This window comes from Cyprinus carpio, chromosome B24, assembly GCF_018340385.1.
Source record: "Cyprinus carpio isolate SPL01 chromosome B24, ASM1834038v1, whole genome shotgun sequence".
Taxonomy (NCBI): domain Eukaryota; kingdom Metazoa; phylum Chordata; class Actinopteri; order Cypriniformes; family Cyprinidae; genus Cyprinus; species Cyprinus carpio.
In genome coordinates this window covers 13,432,551-13,456,467 of record NC_056620.1, presented here as the reverse complement: position 1 = coordinate 13,456,467, position 23,917 = coordinate 13,432,551, and the positions used below count along the sequence as shown (strand labels likewise).

Genomic DNA, 23,917 nt, shown 5'->3' with positions numbered 1-23,917 from the left:
TCCATTTTCAACAAAATGTTTTGTGTTTTTTTACATTTCACATCTTACAGTTCCTTCACTCCTGTGGCCTCATGGGATAGTGTTTATTGGTTGCTCACTTAAGAGTCTCATCAGGTGCTGTATGTCATCTGCCTGCTGTTTCACAAATACTGTATATTCAGACATTCTACTTGCTATTTATTTAAAAAAAAAGTATACATATTTGATCGCAAGGGCTATAATTGCTCTGGATTTTAAGGATTCTGCATGCTCTCATGCACACAGTGAGATGCCGTCAAACATGCAAGGTCATGAGCACCTGGGACACAAATGCTCCATGCCCCATAAGGGCAGCTCGTATTGATTACTCATTTTTAGCAGTAGATGTAGACTAGGGCTCAGACAGGAAAAAAAAATCCAGTGCAATGGCCCTTTAAAACTTCTGACAAAAGCCCATATGATCCCTGAGCTCCAATCACCAATTCCTACTGCAAAAGCAGCCTCTGCATTTTTGTCTGTCTGAATGCTGCTAGCACGGCGAAAAAACAGCGAGGGGAAGGAAAACTGAAGAAATGTGAAAATCCAACGTACTATTACATGGCGAGCGGAAGTCCTGCGCAAATGGAGTTATTCGCAGACTCCTTCGATGCTAGAGACCTCGGATCAAAATGGTACAGTGGACAACGACATTTTGATTATTTTATATCCATATTTTATATCTTGTAATTTTTAAAGACTTAGCTAGGCCGATTAAACTTGCAGTAGTTTGTCCCGGGATGTGTCTGAGTTTTGAATGTGTTAGATAACGTGATGTTGCCAATAAATTTGACCGCGAAATGAAGTTTGCAACTTGCACAGAACGCCGACAGTCACAGAAATTGGAAGGTTAACAAGAATGCAATGGCCACAATAGCTACATTGTTGCATTTAAAGAGTTAAATTCTCTCATATCTATGTGGATAGGGATCACGTCGTGACTGGTGCATTTTTTGGACATTGATGCATGCAAAATTAAAAGCGAATTTAAAATTGTATTCTAAATATACTTTTGAAATGATATCGAGTTTGTTGCACATGACGAGAATCCATAGAGTTCATATTTCAGTTGTGCAATAAATGTGAGTCTCCAGATAAATCTTGAAGGCTCTACACAATTTTTTTTTTTTTTTTAGAGATATAGGAGCTTGGGAACATTATACTTGAAATGTAATTTAAATGATTTTATATTCATATAAGTAATTTTCTAAAATGTAGACATAGCCCAAAACAAAGATAAATAGATTAGCAAATACTTATAATTATACAAATGGCATTAGTATTATTACTAGTAATGATAGTTGTTAGTAATGTAGTATAATGATTTGGTATTGTCAAAGCAAAAACAAAACTATAATTTAAAAATTGTTCTACAGATTGGTTATCAAAGTTAAACTAAAATCTACATTGTGAATATAAATATAATTAAAATGCTTAAATTTCTAAAAAAAAAAAAACAAAAAAAACAAAGATAGAAGAAAGTCAGAAAAAAACAAGTAGTCACCACTTAAAGTGTTCACACAATCAACTACAAAATATCAAGTAATTCAAAAAATTATTTCAGGAATTACAAAAGTCATTGAAATAAAGAGAGGGAGAGAAATTTAAGAATATTTTCTAAGAATAATTCCTAGTAATTTATGGACTAGAAATTGCAGCTTCTGTAAATTTATTTTTAAAAAATCCCACCTATACCCACGTATCACAAATGGCTTAATAAAATTGTAGTCTCAGTAAACTCAATCATACGTAGAAGAATAAAATGGGAAGAGAATGATAAAAAAGATGTTTTTTGTTTTTTAGTGGTTTGTAAGTGGTTTTTATATTTCAAGTACATGATTGTTTATATTATTTCTTATTTGTAAATAAGAAAATCAATAAAAAAAAAGTTAAAATCATATTTTTTTTTTAAAAAAAGAGATGTCTTACACTTGAGTGTATTTTGGTGTAATATTTCATATTCTTCATAAACAGAGGGAGAGCATCACAAAGGTTGCAGGATGAAAGCAGTGTAGATTTTAGGAATGCTCAGTAAAAATAAAGCATGTGTGTTGTAGTACATTGACGCTGTAATCCAGAGGCCTCTTCACATCTGGAAGCCGGGATAATATCTGGGTCAGGTCACTACATTAGTGCCACGGCCCTGTCTTTTTGACCTCCAGTTGCTTGCTTGATTTTTTTCACATGACCCTTAAAAAATGTTGTTATTTTTTACTATTTATACAGTGCATTTCCTCTTTGCCTGTAGTGGACCAGGAGTGCTTAAATATGCAAAGCCTGTTGTTGGTTGACATGTGAAATGAGTCAGAACCCAAAGAATTCATTACGCCCCCATTAATGCATTTTAAATGAGAATCTAATCAATTTTAGACAATCACTGAAAGAATATCACTTGATGATAACATTAACCATTTTTAATTTCCAAAACGCTCTGTAATAACAGAAAAGCAGCGGAACTTAACACTTGGTGACTAATTCCCATCGCTCAACTAGTTAAGCGTTGGTGGTAAAAGCATGGTCAAGCAAGGTCATCATGGTTTTAGGTGCATACGGTTAAAATTCTCATGCAAATGAATAAATGCATTGAATGCATGATGATTTCCTAACATGAATCGGCTCTTTGTTAACCGTTCCTCATGACAGCGCTACGAAAATTTGTACTTTAGGAAGAGCTGAAATAGAATGACTCCTGCTTAACTCTGCAGTCTTGTCCTTTAGTGCTGCGGCCTGGAAAAAGCATCATGCTGAGGGTTTTTATGTAACCATCTATTCAGGACATTCCTGCCCACCCTTGACTTTGAGGCTTCGTTGTCTCTCAGCGCTCTGCTGTTGGGGTCACTTAAATCCATGTGACAAGTGCTCCTCAAACAGCTCCCAGCATTCAACTCGAGTCTTGTTCTTATTATTATCAATGTTGAAAATAATTGTGCTGCTTATAGGGATAGTTCACACAAAAATTACAATTCTGTGACCGTTTAGTCACCCTCATGTCATTCAAAATCTGTATGAGTTTCGTTATTTTGAAGAATGATGGTAGCCATTGACTTCTATAGTATAGAAATAATATTATGGAAGTCAGTGGCTACCATCAACTGTTCGGATACCAACACTATCTTCTTTTGTGTAATTTTCTAAAATCAGCATGAATTAAATAATACTACTAGTATGCAGATATGATGAATGTGTATGTATGCATTCTTCGGAGGATCCGTTTGCTAAATCTGTACAATTGTAATCTTTATCAACACACATTACCTTCCTTCTCCGTTTTCGGTTGTGGAAAAGAGAAGACATTTATTTCCCTATTTCACAGTTGTGTTTCTCCCGGTGTCTGTGTTGTTTGTCAGGTTCAGTTCCTCACATTGCTGCATACTTAGGTCAGAGTCTGTACATGGAGAGGAGTTGGCCCATGAGCAGAGTGAGCAGATCTGTGGCAGTTTGTGCTTTATGTGGCAGAGACATGCCAACTCCACAGGCTCTTCTCTTGGCCAGAAGTCCTGACTCAGCTCCTGCTCACATAGCTCAGGCTGAATTATCCTGGCAGTCCTGCTCAGGACATGGTAATGTAGTAGATCACAGTCTACAACCTTGATTATTCAGTTCCTGCATTGGGTAGGTTAAGTTCTGTTACAGCCACATTTTGTGCTTGCTTGGCTGTATGAGAGAAGTTGGCGAATCTTGGGAAATCTGTCATTAACTTCTACGTCTAAAGGATGATGATAAAATATTTTGTATGAAGAAAATAACACCTTTTTAGAACCTTTTTAGGATTTTTTTTAAACATTCTTATCGGAATCAAAAGACATTTAACTTTTTTTATTCTTATTGTTCTCAATTATTGAAATGCAGTTATTGAAATGCAGTAGTAGTATTTTGTACTATAATAGTATAGTTTTATAATAGTTTTTTTTTGAATCAAAAGACATGGTTCAGTAAGTTTTCTGCTCACCCAGGCTAAATTTATTTAATCAAAAATATGGCAAAAACACTGTGAAATATTACTATTTAAAAAAAAAATACAAACTAAGTTTTCATTGTCATTGTTATGCTGTTAATATGGTAAGAAACATATTATCAGGATCCTTTGATGAATAGAAAATTCAAAAAACAGCATTTATTTGAAATAGAAATCTTCTAACATTGTAAATGTCTCTGCCGCCACTTTTAATCAGTTAAATGTGCTCTTGCTGAAAAACAATAATTTATAAAAAAAAAAAGAAAAAGAAATTTAACTGATCCCAAACTTTTGAATGGTAGTGTGATTCTATAAAATCAAAATTAAAGTCAAATTAAAGGCAGTACAACAAATATTGCCATGATGTATAAATCCTTTACTGTAAATAATCGTGTAATTATAAAATGTATCTTGTCAATAAATTTTAATTACTTTTTGAGGGGTAAAATATGACTTTTGTATAGCTTTCATGAGATTGACCTGAGAAGTAAATATCTCTCTCTCTCTCTCTATCTCTCTCTCTCTCTCTCTCTCTCTCTCTCTCTCTTTTACAAGAAAGATTAGGCCCCTGAGATTATAGTATTTTGCAAAGTTGTTTGCTGTTCTTTTTCATTGCGAATATGAATTTTCAATTTCCTCCCTGCGCTGTGACAGTGATCTCACACAGCTTTGTTTGTGTCGCCAAATGGTTCTGGCTGTGGATATACTGTCTCTTTTACGAGAACCTGATTTCTCTCACCTTGTCAAGCACATTTTTTATTATTAGACGCAGCAGACACATGAGAGGGAAAATCCTTTGTTTGTTTGTCTGGCTCAATTTCATGCCCCGCTTGGCACAAAATATTTCAAACTGCGATTCTGTTGCTTTTGGTTGCATTAACATATAGATGGAAATGGGAAGTCTTCTAAATATATCTACCTCCAGTCGGCACAGAAAAAGTGCAATGAGTCGTAGACATTCCCATGTGGTTTGTAATAAAATAAATGTTGTACGACGGTTGCAGTATCCAAAGGTTATGAGAGATACTTAATGCGTTAATGTTGCCATAAAATGGTTTTCATTTAAACTAACACAGTCCCAGCGTAGTCTTAAAATTTTCAGATTTATTTACTGATTTCTTGTGAATGTTTTATCTCACAGCCGATGCCGATGAGGACTTCCCTGAGCAGCATTTGCTGGACGTACAGAAACTCTGCAGTAAACACCTGCTATCCTCCCTTGTTTTACTAAAACCATAGGAAAGGTGAGTGCTTCTGGCTTTCTTTGCTCCTCGGAAAAGAGCTTTCACTGGCTTCCAATCCGTTATGCTGTTAATTAGCTGCTGAACCTGAAAAACAACTGACAGGGGAGCTCCATCCCTAATCACTTATTCTGATTGAACTTGGTAATTAGATGAAGGGATGGATGACACCCTCTTTCAGCAATATTTTCTAACCTAAGGGAAATATTTATCTTTGTCTAATTAATTTGTGTTAGAGTCAGTTTTCCACTAAATTCCACTAAAAATCTTCATTTTTTTATTTTGTATTTTGGTTTTCAACATCAGTTAAGTTTTAGTTCTTTTTTTATTTTATTATTAATTTATTTATTATTTTATTATTTTTTAGTAATTTTTTCTTTTTTATTAGTGCCTTTTATATACAGTAGTTAGAATTTTTTAGTGGTGTCTCCCAGAGCCCTTTCCACTGAATTGTCATTATATATACAAGTAAATTGTGGTTGATTGTTGAATATAATCACACATCCATTTCCTGTCTAATGAGAGCACTGATAGTCAATCCTGAAATATCAATTAAATCAGACACATTTCAATGCTAAATATTTTTTTATTTAAATATATTACATTAAAATAGACATGAGTTATTTTAAATTGTAATAATATTTCACAATATTACTGTTTTTACTGTATATCTAGCCTTTGAAAACCATGACAATCTGTTTTTGCCTTCAAACTTTTGAACACGTTGTGTCTGTGCTATAAAACGACAAATAGTCTTCGAATCAAAAAACATGTAATTCAGAAAAACCTAGACACATAGTAATTATGCTTATTTGTACAATAAGGTTTTTGCTTCTGTATTTTTAAATACATCTCGCACTTCGATTTGAAAAGCCTGACATTTGTGAACTAATGTTAAAACCATAAAGACAAATGTGAAGGACACAAATAGAAGTGAATTATATGTTTCTCTTATGGAGATGTACTGCACCCTCTGTTCTGGCTTTGCTTTGCCTGTGTTTAAAGCTCACATTATTCAGCACTAGACAGACGGCTGATCCGAGGAGCACCAAACAGCCCTGTTCAGTGAAGTGGCATGTGTAATAGCAGGTGTTAAAGTTCAGGAGGCTTTCTCAGTGAAAGTGATGCTGTGGTTTGTGGCAGCTCTCTGACAGTGTGTAATTATCAACTGTGCTGGCTAGTCTGAATGGGTGAGAAGATGGTATCTGTATCTAAGAGACCTTAAAGAGCTAGTTCAGTCTAAAATGAAAGTTATGTCATGATTTGCTCAGTCCCATGTTGTTCCAGACTTGTGTTATTATCTTTACTTAACACAGAATTATTGCTTACTTTTATCTTTTTATTATATTTAATAAGGACTTTCTTTAATATATTGGGAATCAAAAGTGTGGCCTTGCTAGCTCTCTTTTTGTGTTTCTCTCTGACACACACAGACCTGCTCATGTCTTGCTAATTTACAGCATGCACACACACATACTCACCCAGGCTGTAAGTCATTTTGGTATCTCAGTGAGAGCTGTAAGTGTGTGTTTGTCTCGCTCAAGGTCAGGACTGAACGTGTGTCCTGATTGGATCGGGGAGGGCATAGGCATCGAGCAATACCACACGCATACACAGACACCCAGGGTCTCATTTTTTCGGTCCTCTGAGGACAGCTCCATCACCTTGGAAAGTGGCTCTTTTGAGAGGACGATTGGTACACAGGGGCTTCAAAAGTAGAAAATCTTCTCCGGAGCGGAAAGAAAAACTGAATCCTTTACATTTGGTCCACTGAGGCTCTTTTTTCCTCACAAATACACACAGTTTCTTTGTCCTCTGGGAAATTAACATAGGCACTAACTGACTGACTCATATAAACCCAGTCTCTGCTCTGGTATTTCTTTGCTACATCATGAGAATAATAGACCTCTGCAGAAGGGGTAGTCCATCCATTTTGATCTATCTAGCTGTCTCTCAGTCTCACTGACTGTCTACAATGATAAAATACACTGTAAAAAATCAAAAGTTGAGAAAACTTAAAATTTTAAGACAACCAGCTTCAGTAGATTTTTGAGTCTTTTCAACTTGTTTTTGTAGGAGATTTTTGAATTTTCTCAACTTTTTGTTGTATAAACTGAAAACAACAAGTTGAGAACGCAAAAATCTGCTGAAGCTGGTTGCCTTAAACTTTTATTTTTTTACATTGTAGTTATAAAATTAGCTTTTATATAATTTTCTCTCTATGATCTTTATAAAAAAATAAAGGCAAAACAATAATGCAGATTACTGGTTAAACGAAAGAAGTAAAAAAAAATTTAAAAAAGTTGTTTACTGTCAAGAAAATGAACTGTACTCATATATTTTATATATATATATAAAAAACATTTTACAAAATATTTTGGAATCTGTAAAATTATCTATTAAATTGGAATCTAAAAACTATAAAATGAAAGGCAAATGTTCCAAATTTGAAGTTGATATCACAAAAATTGAGGCTCCTATGAAAGTTTTGTTGGCACTATACCAGGAAAAAACACTGAATAACACCCACTGAATTTATACATTTTCCTATCAAAAATGTATACATTTCTGTCACAATATTACTTCCACCACAAAATAGTCACCAAATAGGAACCTTGAGATTCAGAACTTTCCAATAATGTTTGTAAAAATTTTAAAAACAATTGTTTTTTTTTTTTAATATATATTTTTTAAGGTTTTGTATTCACAATGCCCACTAAGGGGAGGAACCTACCACTGTCTGTCTGTTTGTCTACATAATATATGTAAAAAAATATATATATATATATATATATATATTTAATTTTTAGTCCGTAATAATTTTTTCTTTTTCTAGTCGATCTTGATGGAGGCATTAAAATCCAAATTGAAAACCTTTGAATAATTTTGGAATTTTGTTGTTTTTTATCTTATTTTTTCTGCAGACCTTCTGTTACTCATTTCTTTTACTTCTTTCCAATACCAGATCCAGGCTTTCTTTAGTGCTCTATTGAAATGCAGGTCATTTCTAATTGTGCATATTGTCTTGAGCAGAGGGACTCCAGATGCCGAGTCATTGCTTGGCATTTGTATATGATTGATGAGGAAACAGTGCCAGACAACAGCGCCTCACATTTTACAGAGCTGTGAAACTTCCCCTCGAGCTGGCAGCACAGGAAGTAGAGGAATCCAGAGGGCAGGAGGACAGTGATTAGTCTCTCGTCTCTTTAATAGCAGCCTGATTAGATTCCCATGATAATGCTTGTTTTTCATTAATACAGAGTGGGCAACAGCCTCAAAGTTTAGTTGTGGGTAGGTAGAGTGAGTATTTTTTGTGTTGGTTGGATAGTTGGTTGATATGTGTTTTTTTTGTAGAATAAAATTGTATATAGTCAGTTATTACTGTGTATATCAAAAAATGAAATGTTTTGAAAGAAGTTCACCCTGCACTTTTCAATAAAACATAATTAAAGCTCCAGAAGTTGCACTAATCATATTCACATTTGAACATCTCAAAGTTTGGCACATCAGGATGAATGTCTTATAATTGAATGAACGATGTGCTAAGTTTGAATATGCAAGTATGAGAAGATTTTTAGTGAAGAACGACCTAAATTTAGGTCTCTTCCTCACATAAAGCTCACTTATCTAAGTCATATCAACCGCTTTTATGTTGCTTTTTTGTCAGTTATGTTCTATAGGGAGTCTGCTTGGTGACTGATGACTTTTTCCAGTATTTTTGAAATCTCATTGCAGAAAGGACATAAACCAATGTTCCCCTAGTTCAGATAGGTTCTTATATTCTCATCACTTTCAAATTGTCTCTCTCTATCACTCTCACTTTATTTTCCTTAAAGTCTGCTCTAGTTTTATGCTGACTTAGGCTTTAGTGAGTGTCTGTTCAGATCAATGTTGAACAGTCGTGCTGAAGCTCCATCCTAGCCGTGTCTCTGGCCAGTCTGAGGGAGATTGAGGCTGGCGTGATGCCCGCTTGGGTTCTTGAGGGTGTCACTCAAGCCTCCCATCCCTGAGCTCTTGTTAGGACAATGCTGAAGGGGGAAAAGGATTGCTGAGTTGGCATTTCCATCGTTCAGTCTTCCGCCTGACAGCAACAGCCTCCCTCTCCTCACTTTCTGAGGTCTGTGGTAACAAGAGAAAGAAAAGCTAGCTGGATTAGCTTGGGTCAAGTTACCAGTCTTTTCCGACAAGGAGACGCTATTTTTGTCAAAAATGACTTTGTCATTAAATAATTTGAATCAAAATATTAATAGTACTGTATGTTTTCAGTCTTATCATTTCCAAGATAAATTCTGTATAACTTAAAGTTCCTGTGGCTTGTTGCTGTGGTTTGTTGAGTTTGTATTGTGGTATGACATCTTGGTGGGTTGCTGAAATTGTGAGCAATTCATCAAAAGTTGTTGAGAGGTTGGCCAGTGGTCTTCACAGTGGCTGCATTGTTACAGTGCTCAGTGTGAGATGATGTACTTATCACTCTGATTCTCACTGAAAACATCCAAAATAACCTACACTTATTGTGATGAGATGTTTTAAAATATGATTCCTGTTTTTATTCAATCTGGGCTCATGGTGTCTGTGGCAGCATTTCTGCAAAATTATGTTGCTTCTTGCATGTTTCAACATAATTTTGAAGTAAAATGTTCATTGAATGGCACTAAAATTCAAAAGTTTTATTATATTTATTGTTGTATGTATTATGCAGTTTGGAAAATAAAATGTCTGTAAAGCCCCTTTCACACTGCGATTCCAGAAAATACATGGGTAATGTCTCCTGGCACTTGTTCCCGGGTCGCTAGATTTTGCCCCTTTCACATTGCCAGTGATTTCCCGGAATCTGTGTGTGTGTTCACACACAACCTGTAAAGGTCCTGTAATGACACGTGACATCAGGATCTGCTACGTTGCTCCTGCTGTTGGTTAATGCTGTTGTTGTAGATTATTGGTGCTGCTGCTGCAAAGCAAGTACAGGAACTTGCTGCTGCCAATACATACGCTGATATGGTGCTGTGAGTATTTAAGACATACTGCTGCTGCACAAATGGCATATATAATAAGTAACACATAACCGATCTATACAGGTGGAGCTGGGGAAGGTGGAGGGTTTCAGAGCACTTTGAACTGCTCTAGTGGATGCTAACCAGCCAATTAAATGTAAAGCAGCTCATTGGCTGCATATGCAACATAAACCAAAGCTTGTGCCAAGTAGTTTAATGCTGTGAATATCATCAGTTTGTGTTAACAACCCATCAGCCTGCACCATTTAGAGTTTCATGACAGAACTTGGCATTTATTTGAAATATAAATCCTTTATTCTTTATTTATTCCTTTAAACATTAATAAATAAGTAAAGAATACAATTTTGAAGAAAGAAAAGAAATTGAATGCATCCTTACCGAATACATTTATTAATTTCTTTTAAAAAAAAGTTGTTTTTTAATTGGATGAGAAAATAAGAAAGTCCATTGATGATGTTGAGTAGAATTCCAGAATTTTCTTTCTTGCTGTCCATCTCACTGTTTTTGAATGGGACAAAAGGAGCATTTAAAATCTCTCTGAAGACTTAGCAGAAATAGTGGCGTTATTTGGAAGTTGTGGTAAACAGTGCAATAAAGACCGCAAAATGAAAGTCAACAGAGGGTAGATCTCTTCCCCCACCTCTCTGCTGCCTGGCGCTGTGGTGAACGTCCTCGGCCAAGTGCATACCAGCCGGCCTGGCCAGCAGCCCTGAGTCACCTCTTATTACGTGAAAGCAGTATGAGTTTCTGCGCTACAATGAGTTCAGCTTTATGAACCAGAATGAGGAGCGTTACACTACCCATGTTGCTGATAATAACAGGTCTGTTTAACAAGGTTTTGGCAAAGGTCTTTTTGTAGGAGTGTAGTGAGCTGGCAAACTACTGTGAGACTGTTGAGTGCAATCATAGGTTGGTCTGTGATCAGCAGTAACTTTATATGAAAACTTTTGATGCATTTTTTTTTTCTTTTGGACACATTTTATTGATGCCAGTAAACAAGATTTCATCTTGGTGTCTAAGTCTTTCAAATTTCAATTTTCAAACAGGGCAAATAAATGTGCTTCCAGTTTGTATATTTGCCTAAATTGCTTGAAAGTACTGAAGACAATATTGTTGTCATTTATTTACATTCACGTCAGTTTATTTTAGGGGATTTTGTCTTTTTTATTCCACATATGTAGTAGAGAGTGACAGGAAATTCTTGAGGAGAGAGAGGACGACATGCACTAAGTGCACACTCACTAACTGCTTGGAGTAATTTAATGTCTTTCAGAAATGTATCATGTTGCCAGTTTTGAATTTGATACAGCTGACTAGGTATTGTTTTGGAAAAACAACCCCTTATCTCTTTTCAATTATTCCTGGTGGTGCTAAAGAATTTATTTATCCAAATGAACTGCATGAAAGCTTCTGAACTAGGTTTGGAGACTTGTGTTTAGAGTTTAGCAGTAGGGTTTTGCTCTTTGCCAATGATAATCCACCTCTGAATATAAAAAAACATCACAAAATATTCCTGAGGAAAGCGTAATTTTTGACCACTTCATACGTTTTTGTTTGTAGAATCCCTTTTTTGGAACGAGTTTCATATGGTATAATTTGTATCCTAATTTGAATATATTTTTGCTGGTCAATTATCTACCTAAATAAACAAGAAGAAGGAATAAACGTTTCGTGGAATGAAGTGCGTTCAAGACAAAGCCCGCTACCACGCTTCCACGGCCAAAACAGCACTCTTTAGTCAGTCAATTATATCTAATCTGATTAAAATATATTTCCAGGTTTAAATACTTTCTTAAAGCGTGTTGTCTCACAAAAGCCCATATATATGTCAGTTTAATGCAGCCAGCCTTTTTCTCAGAATAATTTTAGACAATTTTTTTACGTGCATTTGTGTATGGTCACGGTGAGTACATATGAGGATGGACATGGACTGTGTTTTAAATACTGTTAATTCAATGTAATTTTGGATGATATTTAACAAGATCAGTTGGCTTCTAAAACAAACTTATCCTGTTTATAGAGATAAAAAGTAAGACTGTTAATTCTGCTTGTTGTTAGTCACATAAAAATCAGCATAACCAATCCATTTAATTGTTTGGAGAGCCTGATATTTACCCTCTCCTTGCTCTCTTTAATTGTTTACTGGCCAGTGTTTTGTCTTATGCATAATGATAACTCAGAGAGACAGGATGCAGAAGGAGGAAGTTAATGGTTAGCGCACGGCTCTGAATATCAATGTGATTTTTACATGCTTTTCTTTCTGTCCTCTCACTTAGTTTGTCCTTTTCTCTTTTCGCTTGCTGCCTCTCCCTCTGTCCCTTTCCTTTTCCTCTTCGGAGTTTTTAAAGAGATGCTGGCCAGATCGAAACCTTGTCCTTCCTGATCTAAAATAAGCCAACCTTGGGAGCAGAAGGGGAGGGCATAGCAGCATGCTCCAGTAGCTTCTGCCTTTCTCACTCTCAGATGGGCATTGTTTGATATTGTTTTCAAGGCTGCTGTGAATAAAATAAACGTCTATGCAGAAAAGTATTAGTATGTTTTCTGATGGTTTGTTACAACCTTTATATAGTGTTACTTTATTTTATTTTATATATCTATATCTATATATATATATATATATATATATATATATATATATATATTGCTCTGAAATGGCTTTAAAGAATCATTTAAAATCGGAGGAAATATAATTTCAACCAAACCACATTTTTGACAAGTATCAAACCAAGTATAAACAAAATGTTTACTGTAGCAAATAAAATACAGAAAACAGTAGTTTAAACAACCTAGTTAATAATAATCAAGCATATTTTCCTTAGTTTTTGAATAATGAAGACGAGGAATTTAATCATTTATACTAATATTTACCAATATAACCAATTAGTATAATAAACAGCAATATATTCCTGTATTTTTAGATTTAGTGAACGTTAGCCATTGTTGTTATTGCTATTAAAAATTTAAATAAATGTGTTAATTGAAATAAAACTGAAATAAAATCTAAATATCAACAAACTTACTTTAAAAATAAAAAACAAAACTTTGCTTTTTTTTTCAAAAAAAGAAACTAATTCAAAATATTAATAAATATTATAATAGTATATAAATAATATGGCATTGACAGTTTTGTAGTGGTGACACAAATTAACCATTGAATCAGATATGAGTTCAAGTAAATCAGACTGTTAATGGCCTAATAAAACACCTTTAAAATAGTTATGTCGTATTATTGCAACCTACACAATTGTGCTTGTTGCATTTACCACTTGCAAGTGCTTCATTGTAGAAATGCAAATCTAGTTAACAGCTAAAATGTTTATTCTTGTTCTGTTTTCAAAGTGGATATACATAATTGGTCTGTTAATTTGTAAATTTGCTAATGAATTGTAAAATCAATACATATTTTCTCCTGTCTTATCTCACAGTGGAGAGGAGTGCTGCTGAGTTCTTTCTGCTGGAGGATGCAGCGCTGCACTTTCCTCGTTTAATGGACAGGCATCTCTACCAGCCTCACTTGTGCGACGTGGACCTCTTGCTGGTTTCCTCCCACAAGGACGTGCTGGGTGACCACATCCCCTACTTCCAGGCCCTCCTCTCCCAGAGTCAACCGCTGCACTGCATAAACCTGGCCTTTCAGTTGCTAAGTATCCAAATCTTCAACATCGTCTGTATCTCCATCTTCGAAGTCCTACAAGTGGCAGTTGTGCTCCAGATGAGTTCCTGCCACAAGCTACTTGGGTCCAATGAGATGGCAGACACAGACGGGCAGGGTACTGCCTCGTCCAATCAGATGTACAAGATGAAGGAGCTTGAGAAGATGTACACACAACAAGGAAATGGTACATTCTCGTTGCTTGACAGTGGGGTCAGTAGGGAAGTTACGCAGACACATTCATCTAGCATCCACTCCAGCTCTCAAGCCAAACACTTCTACAAAAAAGATGACAGTGGAGGGGGAGTGGCTAGTGGAGGAGGGCGGGGCTTATGCACAATGGAGGGAGGAGCCAGTCTAAATGAAGCGGGACCCCGGGATAGTTCTGTCTCCTTTAACAGAGAGCAGATTATCGTGGAGGTCAACCTCAATAACCAGACTTTGAATGTTTCTAAAGGGTCCGATGGCAAGGGCGTCACCTCAAGTACCTCATCCCTCCTCGTTCACCGTCATGCCGATCTTCCCAGTGCGGTGGAGGTTAAGGAACAAGACGATAATGAAGATGTTGGCGAGGATGAAGAAGAAGAGTATGAACACAGAAAGGAAGGGATGGAAAATTGCAGCGATGACGAGGACGATGAGGATGAAGAAGAGAATGATCTCGACATTCCAGAAACAGGATGCACTAGCGTGGAAAGACGGCGTGCTACGAGAATACCAACAGATGCCATCGGCATGAGACAGACACTAATTGACTCTACACTAGGGGAGGGGAGGAAGAGGAGTAAAGAGCAGGAGAGTCTGGGGCAGAAGGTGAAGCTGGAAGAAAAGCAGCACTTTTCTTGCAAGAAGTGCCCTCGTATTTTTAACAACCGCTGGTACTTGGAGAAGCACATGAACGTCACCCACAACCGCATGCAGATCTGCAATAAATGCGGCAAGCGCTTTTTACTGGAGAGCGAGTTGCTGCTACACCATCAGACAAACTGTGAGAAAAATATACAGGTACACACTGGTCTGCATGCACAAGGTTAATCTATAAGGCTGATTTCACACAGGCCTTTGGAGCAAAGTCAGGGATTGATTTGTTTGCTTGGTGATTGATTCAAAATAATATAATAAAAATAGAGACTTGTATGGATAGCAGAAGGTAGCAACAATTCAATTGGACCCAGCCGTCAAAACTGAGTGTTAGAAAATAGTCTAAATTAAACACAAATCTCTTAAAGGGATACTCCATCCCAAAATGATAATTTTGTCATTATTCACTTACCCCCATGTCGTTCATTAGGAATTTTAGAAAATTTTTCATTTTGCGGTGGAGTAACCCTTTAAGTAGGCCCACACAAAATCTGTGCCCACAGAATTGGGACATTCATTATTTGCAAAGTTATAATTTGCAGTGAAATTAACCAATGAGATGATACTTTTGATGCCAATCAAGGTTATTATAGTTAGATAAAACTGAAACTACAATTAAAAACATTATGTAACTGAAATTAAATAAAATATAATAAAAACTAATTTCAGTTAGTTGCCAATAAAAAACTATTAAAAATAATTAAAATTTAAGAATTTTAATTAAAAATAAATAAAAAAAACTTCATGGACTATATATAACAATATTTTAAAAATGACAGAAACTAAAAAAATTACTAAACTTTTTAAATAAAATAAAAAATATAAAAATAAAAACTGATTCAAAATATCCATATATAATTATAACTAATATTATTGAATATATATTTATTAGTAGTAATATTCAGCTTTTTAAAAACTTTTATTCAGCCAGGATGCATTGTATTTGTCAAAAAGAACATTTGTAATGTTATAAAAGATTTATATCAAAAATCTCACAGGCAACAAACAATTGAAAGGTACTGTATATATTTTTATAATTTAGTAGCATTGGTTAATATCGCATATATCTGTAAATATTGGATATGTCATTTGCCATTTCCTATCTTTGTAGCTGTAGACCATCATCTAATGTTCACTTCACATTAATATTAAAAAACACTGTTAAATGTTATTTTTAGCATAGTTTAAATTAAATACAAATTCACCTGTAGTCTTTAAAATGATTTATTTTTATTTAATTTATACACAATTTTTAGATTTAAAAATGTATCACTTAGTGGTCAGAATAAGAAAATAATAATAAGCTTGTTGATTTGTCCGGGCACCAGTTTTCATCTCATAAAAATAGTATAGACCTTTAGCTTCTTAAAGCACGTTTTGCAACATTTAAAGTTGGATTATGTGTATTCTCTTCTGGTATTCTGCTATGAGTGCATATTGCAGAGCAGAATGATAGACCAGAGATTTGGGATGATATATAGGCACAAACTGTATTAGGGTGTGGAGAACAGCTGTTTTCTGCCACTAAAGCAAGTCTGCCAGGCCCTCAACTCCAACTAGGTCTAAACCATCCAACACTCATTTCTCTCTGCTGTATGAAGCACTTACAGGGAATTCAGTGTAATTAAGTTAGAGGTGCCCTTTGCAATATGCATTCTTTATTTAGCTTACGCAGTTCTCAGTACTCTCTCAGAATTATAAAATCCTGTTGTGTTTTCTGTTGACCCCTAAGGGAGAACAGTTTAGTCTAATGCCGTTCATTCAGATCCTCTGATCTTTGTAGTGCGTGACTTGTGGAAAAGCCTTTAAAAAGCTGTGGTCTTTACACGAACACAACAAGATTGTCCACGGATATGCTGAGAAGAAGTTCTCTTGTGAAATCTGTGAAAAGAAGTTCTACACCATGGCACATGTCCGGAAACACATGGTTGGTGAGTACTGGGTCATGTCATCATTATTTACTCACTTTTATGTCTTTCCAAACATGTATGGCTTTGTTTTTGTTTTTTTCAACAATATTCTAGACATTCTTTTTCAGTGAAATGAAAGTGATTAAGGCCTGAAGCTGTTAAAGGAATAGTTCACCCAAAAATTAAAATTTTGCTGAAAATGTACTCACCCTCAGGTCAACAACATGAAGATAAGTTTTTTCTTCATCAGAACAGATTTGCATAAATTTAGCCTTACATTACTTGCTCACCAATGGATCCTCTGCAGTGAATGGGTGCCGTCAGAATGAGATTCCAAACAGCTGATAAAAACATCACAATAATCCACACGACTCTAGTCCGTCAATTAACATCATATGAAACAAAAAGGTGCATGTTTGTAATAGATTCAATATTAAGACTTTTTTTTTTTTCACTTCAAACCGTAACCATTTCTTCCAGGGAGAAAATCTTCTCTTCTGAATCAGGAGAGAAATATGCACAGATCAAGCACTGTTTACAAGCAAACACAGTCTCAAAAATGAAAACACATACGTTGGTGGATGTTGATGTGAGAGGAAAACAGGCCTTTTCTTTTTTACTGGAGGGAAGCTTTACTATGAATTATGGACTTTGGCCAAAAGCGACAGTTTAAAGTCAAAACGACTTAAAGATGGATTCGTTTATTGCAAACACATAGGTTTTCACTTCACAAGTTGTTAATTGATGCGCTGGATTCATGTGGATTACTTGTGGATTATTGGGATGTTTTTATCAGCGTTGTTTTTTGTTTTTTTGGGACTCTCATTCTGACGGCACCCGTTCACTTCGGAGGATCCATTGATGAACAAATGAGGCAATACTAAATTTCTCCAAATCTGTTCTGATGAAGAAACAAACTCATCTACATTTAAGATGGCCTATTTTTACTTTTGGATGAACTATTACTTTAAGATTTTAAATGACAAAAATGGCATACATAGATTTATGTGAGAAAGAGAATTTGAATAATTATTCACTGAATGAATCACTCTTTTGAGTCGGATCTTTACAATGAATCAGTTTCTCGAAGGAATCTAGTTCACAAAACCCGTATGAATGAGCTGTCTCAACTCAATCCTCTCCTTTGCAGGCAACAGGCCACACCTTTAAACTTTATCCTCATGCACATTGTGCATTACATTAACAAATGAACTCATGGATCCACTTTTAACATCAAAGAATACCACCGCCTGTCACAGCTAGGTGGCAGTCAAGATGCTGCAAAATACAGCAGCTCTGTCTTATGCACAAAGACATATTGTTGTGTAAATTAACCTTCAGGCAGATGTAATACAGTGCACCCTGGCCCTCATACCGTATGGTACTTTCATCTCCTGAAGCTTGATCTTCCCAGAGCTTGGTCTAACACAATAGTGAAATACCCAGCTCTGTTTTGAGCAGTGGAACAGAGCCACTGTGACCTTGCTTTACCATCCAGAACAGACTGAGCCGAGGACAGAGGCTGTATTGTTTAATCTGCCCTGAGAGCAGAGAGGAAATATCTTATCTAGAAGTGCTTCCTTATACCAGAACCCACTCAGTTTTCCGCAGGGCAACAAGTTACACTTGCTCATCTGACACTGGCAACTGAGTATGTGCAGTAATAATGTAGTGTCTTATTATACACTAAACCGTATTAAGCTTATGCTCTTGCTATCCTTAAAATGAACACTGAGGCATGTGATTAAGATGTAAAATTAAGTTTTAATACATTTTCTCATCACTTAATTGTTACTATGAAAGCATTCTGAGGCAAACAATATGACTAAAATATGAATATGAAAACATGAGTTTTGTTATTTTCTCGCAGCTCACACTAAGGACATGCCGTTCACTTGTGAAACGTGTGGGAAATCCTTCAAACGCAGCATGTCTCTTAAAGTGCACTCTCTTCAGCACTCTGGAGAAAAGCCCTTCAAGTGTGAGGTGAGTTCAGTCATGCGGATTATCAGTCATAGGCATGAGAGATTCAGGTATTGCATTTTGAGTCTTTTTCTCGTTTCCCTTCAGTTCACAAAAGTATATTATCAGAGTAAAAGTCTCTAATGTTTACAAAGGCTGCATTTATTTGATCAAAAATACAATAAAAACAGTAATATTGTCAAATATTGTAATTTAAGCAATTTATAACATTTACATTTAATCATTTAGCAGACGCTTTTATCCAAAGCGACTTACAAATGAAAACAATAGAAGCAATCAGACCAGTGAGAGAACAACAGTATACAAGTGCCATGACAAGTCTCAGTTAGTCTAGCACAGAACACATAGCTATGTTTTTTTTTTTCAGTTTATTTTTTTATGAATAGATTAGAACAACATTATTTGAAATAGATATCTTGTACATTAAATGACTTTACTGTCAATCAATTTAATGTATTCTTGCTGAATTAAATTAATTTCTTTGAAAATATAAATCTTCCTGTCCCCATATTTTTTAACATGTTACACTAACATTTGACTAGAAAGTGACCAAATTGTCCAATATTTATTGTTTTATCATTTCTAACTTTGTGAAATGTTGTTATTATGCCAAATCCAATTAGATTTAGTACCAAGACTTGGCAGAGGAACACAGATATAAATTATAATCTATTTTATTTTATCTATTTTATATAATGCTGCTCATGTTGTAGAACTGCAGTGAAAGATTCCAGTACAAATACCAGCTGAGGTCACACATGAGCATCCATATCGGACACAAGCAGTTCATGTGCCAGTGGTGTGGGAAAGACTTCAACATGAAGCAGTACTTCGATGAACACATGAAGACCCACACTGGTGAGAAGCACCACTTTGGTGCCCATCATAATCAAAATATACAATTTTTATGATATAATAACAAATTCATATAAATATAATAAATATTTATTATAATATTATTTACTTGTAGGTCATATTGAATTTTTTTAAATAATTCAAATATAATATTATATAAATAATGGTAAATAATTAAATATTTTTCTACTAATCTTGTATCATTAAAAAAATATATATATTTAAAGGGATAGTTCACCCAAAAATTTAAATTCTGTCATTAATCACTCACTGTTATATCGTTCCAAACCTGTAAAACCTTCATTCATCTTCGGAACACAAATTAAGATATTTTTGATGAAATCTGAGAGCTTTCTGACTCTGAATAGACAAAAATGCAACTGACACATTCAACATTACAGTTGAACCACTGATGCCACATGGACTATTTTAACAATATCCTTACTACCTTTCTAGGCTTTGAATGTGTCAGTTGCATTGCTGTCTATGCAGTCAGAAAGCTCTCGGATTTCATTAAAAATATCTTAATTTGCTTTCTGAAGATGAATGAAGGTCTTACAGGTTTGGAACGACATGAGGTTGAGTGATTAATGACAGAATTTTTGTTTTTGGGTGAACAGTGGCTTTAAAAAATTAAATAAAAATAATTAATATATTCTCAGTCCAAGTTCTTCCATCTGTCTGTCTGTTCCAGGAGAGAAACCATATATCTGTGAGATCTGTGGAAAGAGCTTCACGAGCCGGCCCAACATGAAACGGCACCGCCGCACTCACACTGGCGAGAAGCCGTACCCCTGTGACGTGTGCGGACAGCGTTTCCGCTTCTCCAACATGCTCAAAGCCCACAAGGAGAAGTGCTTCCAGGTCAGCAAGCCCATGGTATCTGATACCACCAAACTTGTGGACCTGGACCCTACGTCAACTGAAACGGACACACCGGCGAGTCAGTTACCCAGCCTCCCTGTAACCCCTCCCGGTGAGGCGTCCAGTCTCCACCAGGTCAAGTCGATCTCGCTACCCTTCATTCACTCTATTGTAGGTCTTCCATCTCCCCCGGGCCTGTTTTCCACTGAAAGGGTTAACTCTGGTAACAACTAGTTTTGAATATAAGGTTGAAGTTATTTTGACTGTTTCTTGTCTGAAACCCAAAGCTAGCAGTAGCTCCCCATGAGCTTTCTGATTCACATCCAATGTGAATCACTCTCAAAGGGGTTTCCAAACATGCTGAGTGAGGTCTAAGACTTCCAGCGGGTGTTTGAACAGTGTGTGACACTGAATATTCCTTTTAAACTGTGCAAATTTTCACTTATCTTATTCTCATAGAGATATTTTATATACTGTTCAAATAAGCTTCTCGTATTACAGAAAGAAAACAAATGTTCTCAAAATTTTTTGTTGTTGTTTAATTAATTTTTTGTGAGCTGCAGGATTAGCATTTAGTATCGCATTTCCGCATTTCACATGCTCTTGCCATAGACTTTAACGCTTTGCCGGTTTAGTCTAACAAGTTGACATTCTTATTAGCTGCCGTATGAAATATAGATTCGTACTGAACTCACAGCAGAGGGCGGAGCAGCTCTTCAGCCAATAAACATGTAGCAGCTGTGTCCCCCTGCCATAACCAAATCCAGATGTATTGCAGTAACCAAATCCTGTTAGCTTTATATGTTATTACTGAATATGAAATGTATAATCACTACAGCACCTTATTTTTAATCATAGATGTATTTATATTGTCCTGTCTTCTTCGTATCCTGAAAGTTTAAAGTTTTGCCACATGGGCTCTTCTGCATATTTGCAGAGGTTTGTTTTTTCAGCGTCTGTGCAGGGCACAGGTGGGACGAATTGGTTTGTGTCAAAGGATATATGTAGCAGAGGCACTTCAGAATAATCATGATGCTTGTTTAAAGGAATAATTCACCCAAAAATTAACATTTGCTGAGAATGTACTCACAATCAGGCCATCCAAGATGTAGATGATGTGGTTTTGGAGAAATTTAGCTTTACATCACTTGCTCACCAGTGGGTTCTCTGCAGTGAATGGGTGCCGTCAATTCAAACAGCTGGTTAAAAATATCACAGTAATCCACAAGTAATCCACATGATTGCAGTCGATCAATTAACGCCTTCTGAAGTGAAAACCCTGTGTTTGTAAGGAATTCATCAAGGTTTTTTAACTTTAAATTGTTGCTTTTGAACAAAATACCAGTCTATAATAATACTTCCCCCAGTGAAAAAGTCCATCCCCTGTTGTCCTCACACACTAAATCCAACAACATATTTATTTAGACCGTTTCGCTTGCTCTGTGCATATTTCTCTCCTGATTCAGGCAAGACGGCTTTTTCGCTGGAGACAATAATATTAAGCATACAGGACTAGTATTTTAGCCAAAAAAAACTATTTAAAGTTAAAAATGTCTTAAAGAATTTGATTCTTACAACCATGCAGCTTTTCGCTATACGATACATTTTTATCAGCTGTTTCTCATTCTGACGGCACCCATTCACTGCAGAGGATCCACTGGTGAGCAAGTGATGAAATTCATCTGTTCAGATGAAGAAACAAACTCATTTGCTTCCTGGATGGCCTGTGGGTATGAATATTTGAGCAAATTTAATTTTTTTGGTGAACTACATTTTAAAGAAACTTTTATTATTTTCAGAAAATCCCAAAGAAGGATGTTTCACTTTTTTCATTCTCTCTGTGTTATTTTACAATTTTCAGAGCACTTTACTCTCAGTGTTGGCCATATGTGCAATGACAAAATCTGAAAGGCCTAAACCACTTGTGAAGAAATTAGTATGAAAAGGAGTGTTTTTTTATTTGCACAGAGGCAATATCAATTCTGGATGAACACCAGGGTGTGTTTGGTTCAAAAATATTTTTGTGTTGAGTGTCTGAAATGCTTTTTGGTACATCAAGCAGGTTTATCAGCCATCATTAATGCTTTCACTTATTTTTTTCACTTTACACTATTTTATGATGGTTTTAAATGACAGACAGCCTGAATAACTTGTGGAAAATTGATTAGCTAAATGATGAAAATCATGTTTTTGTTTTGTGCCCTAAAAATGTATGTAATTATGTAGCAAACTATTAGACTGTCCTTTTGAGACTCATGTACACTGAATGTTCCTGTTAAGAGGACACATAGAATATAAAAAAAATGTATAGAACATTTGTAAAAAAAAAAAAAAAAATCTTTACCCAATGTCAGAGGATTATATAGGCAAAATATAGTTCAAGAAAACTCTAGGAGCAGTAAAATATAGTACTATAATAGGTACTTTAGTACGATCCTATATATATATATATATATATACCCAATGTCATATATATATATATATATATATATATATATATATATATATATATATGTGTATTTATATATAGTACTATAATAGGTACTTTAGTACGATACACTATATATATATTTTTTTTTATATATATATAAATTTATATTCTTTCAAATAATTCTGTTTCCTGTCAGTTTTTGTTTAATCAGTTTTCTTTGTTTACATTCTTTATAGAGTCAAATGAATGTGATGTGGATGTCAGCGTTCATGAAAGAACTTGCAAGATGGAAATAAGCTTATATATGAGGAATAAGCTCTAAATTTGACCTTACATCTTAAACCTTACCTAACATTGTTCTCAGTACATCAGTCATGTTCCTGGGTTAAGAAAACTCGGCTTAATGCAAGTTATAGCAAGTGTTTTTAAATAGTATGTGTTTCTTTAAGAAGTTTTTGAAAGTCCCGGTAGAATGGTCAATTAAAGGGATAGTTCACCAAAATGTAAATTCCGTTACAATTTACTTATCCTCATATTGTTTGAAACTCATCTTAATTTATTTCTTCACAAACGGCGCTATTAATTATGGAAGAACCAGTGTTAATTTAGTTGACGAATAATTTCCATCATAATGTTCATCAACAACATTTTTTTTCACTGACGACAACGAGACGATAACGAACTAAAACTCTTTTAGAATCACTCGCTGCTCTTGACTGAAAGTAGCCTTTAGTAGCCCTAAAGATTAATCTAAATATATCTATAGAAATAAATATGTGTGCTTGAAAGAATGAAGAATATGATAAACAGAGTTCTTGTTCTTTATAAGAAGTGGTTTTATTTAATTTTAACATAAAGGCATGTTTTTGTAGAAATGCTTAATAAATGCATTACATTGTAACTAAACCCATTATATTTTAGCCAACTAAATTTACTGTAGATTTAGTTGACTAAAATCATATGATATTTAGTTGACTAAAACTAGACTAAAACTAAAAACAATTCAGGTGACAAAAATATGACTAAAACTAAATGGAATTTAAGTCAAAAGACTATGACTAAATCAAACTAAATCAAAATTTGCCGTCAAAATTAACACTGGGAAGAACATTTCTGCCATGGAATAAAAAGCAGTTAA

General features: G+C 35.1%; 1 protein-coding gene across 2 annotated transcripts; it reads left to right on the top strand.

Moving 5' to 3' along the window:
* The first annotated feature begins 382 nt into the window (after window positions 1-382).
* Window positions 383-22,481, top strand: zbtb47b (zinc finger and BTB domain containing 47b). 2 transcript variants are annotated; one of them, XM_042752042.1, is made up of 7 exons: window positions 384-650; window positions 5,112-5,214; window positions 13,649-14,880; window positions 16,520-16,667; window positions 18,517-18,632; window positions 19,343-19,487; window positions 20,179-22,481. In XM_042752042.1, exons 3-7 carry the CDS (start codon window positions 13,711-13,713, stop codon window positions 20,580-20,582), a joined length of 1,983 nt encoding a protein of 660 aa, XP_042607976.1. In that variant the 5' UTR covers window positions 384-650; window positions 5,112-5,214; window positions 13,649-13,710; the 3' UTR covers window positions 20,583-22,481. The 2 variants fall into 2 exon arrangements, with proteins under 2 accessions (XP_042607975.1, XP_042607976.1); XM_042752041.1 differs by lacking the exon at window positions 5,112-5,214 and having other exon boundaries at window positions 383-650.
* The last annotated feature ends 1,436 nt before the right edge of the window (window positions 22,482-23,917 follow it).

Bases quoted from the DNA above. Each gene is read 5' to 3' on its own strand.
- zbtb47b (XM_042752041.1), top strand. From the start codon at position 626: ATGCTAGAGACCTCGGATCAAAATG. The intron at 16,668-18,516 runs GTGAGTACTGGG...ATTTTCTCGCAG, and splicing joins TGTCCGGAAACACATGGTTG to CTCACACTAAGGACATGCCG. The intron at 18,633-19,342 runs GTGAGTTCAGTC...CTCATGTTGTAG, and splicing joins AAAAGCCCTTCAAGTGTGAG to AACTGCAGTGAAAGATTCCA.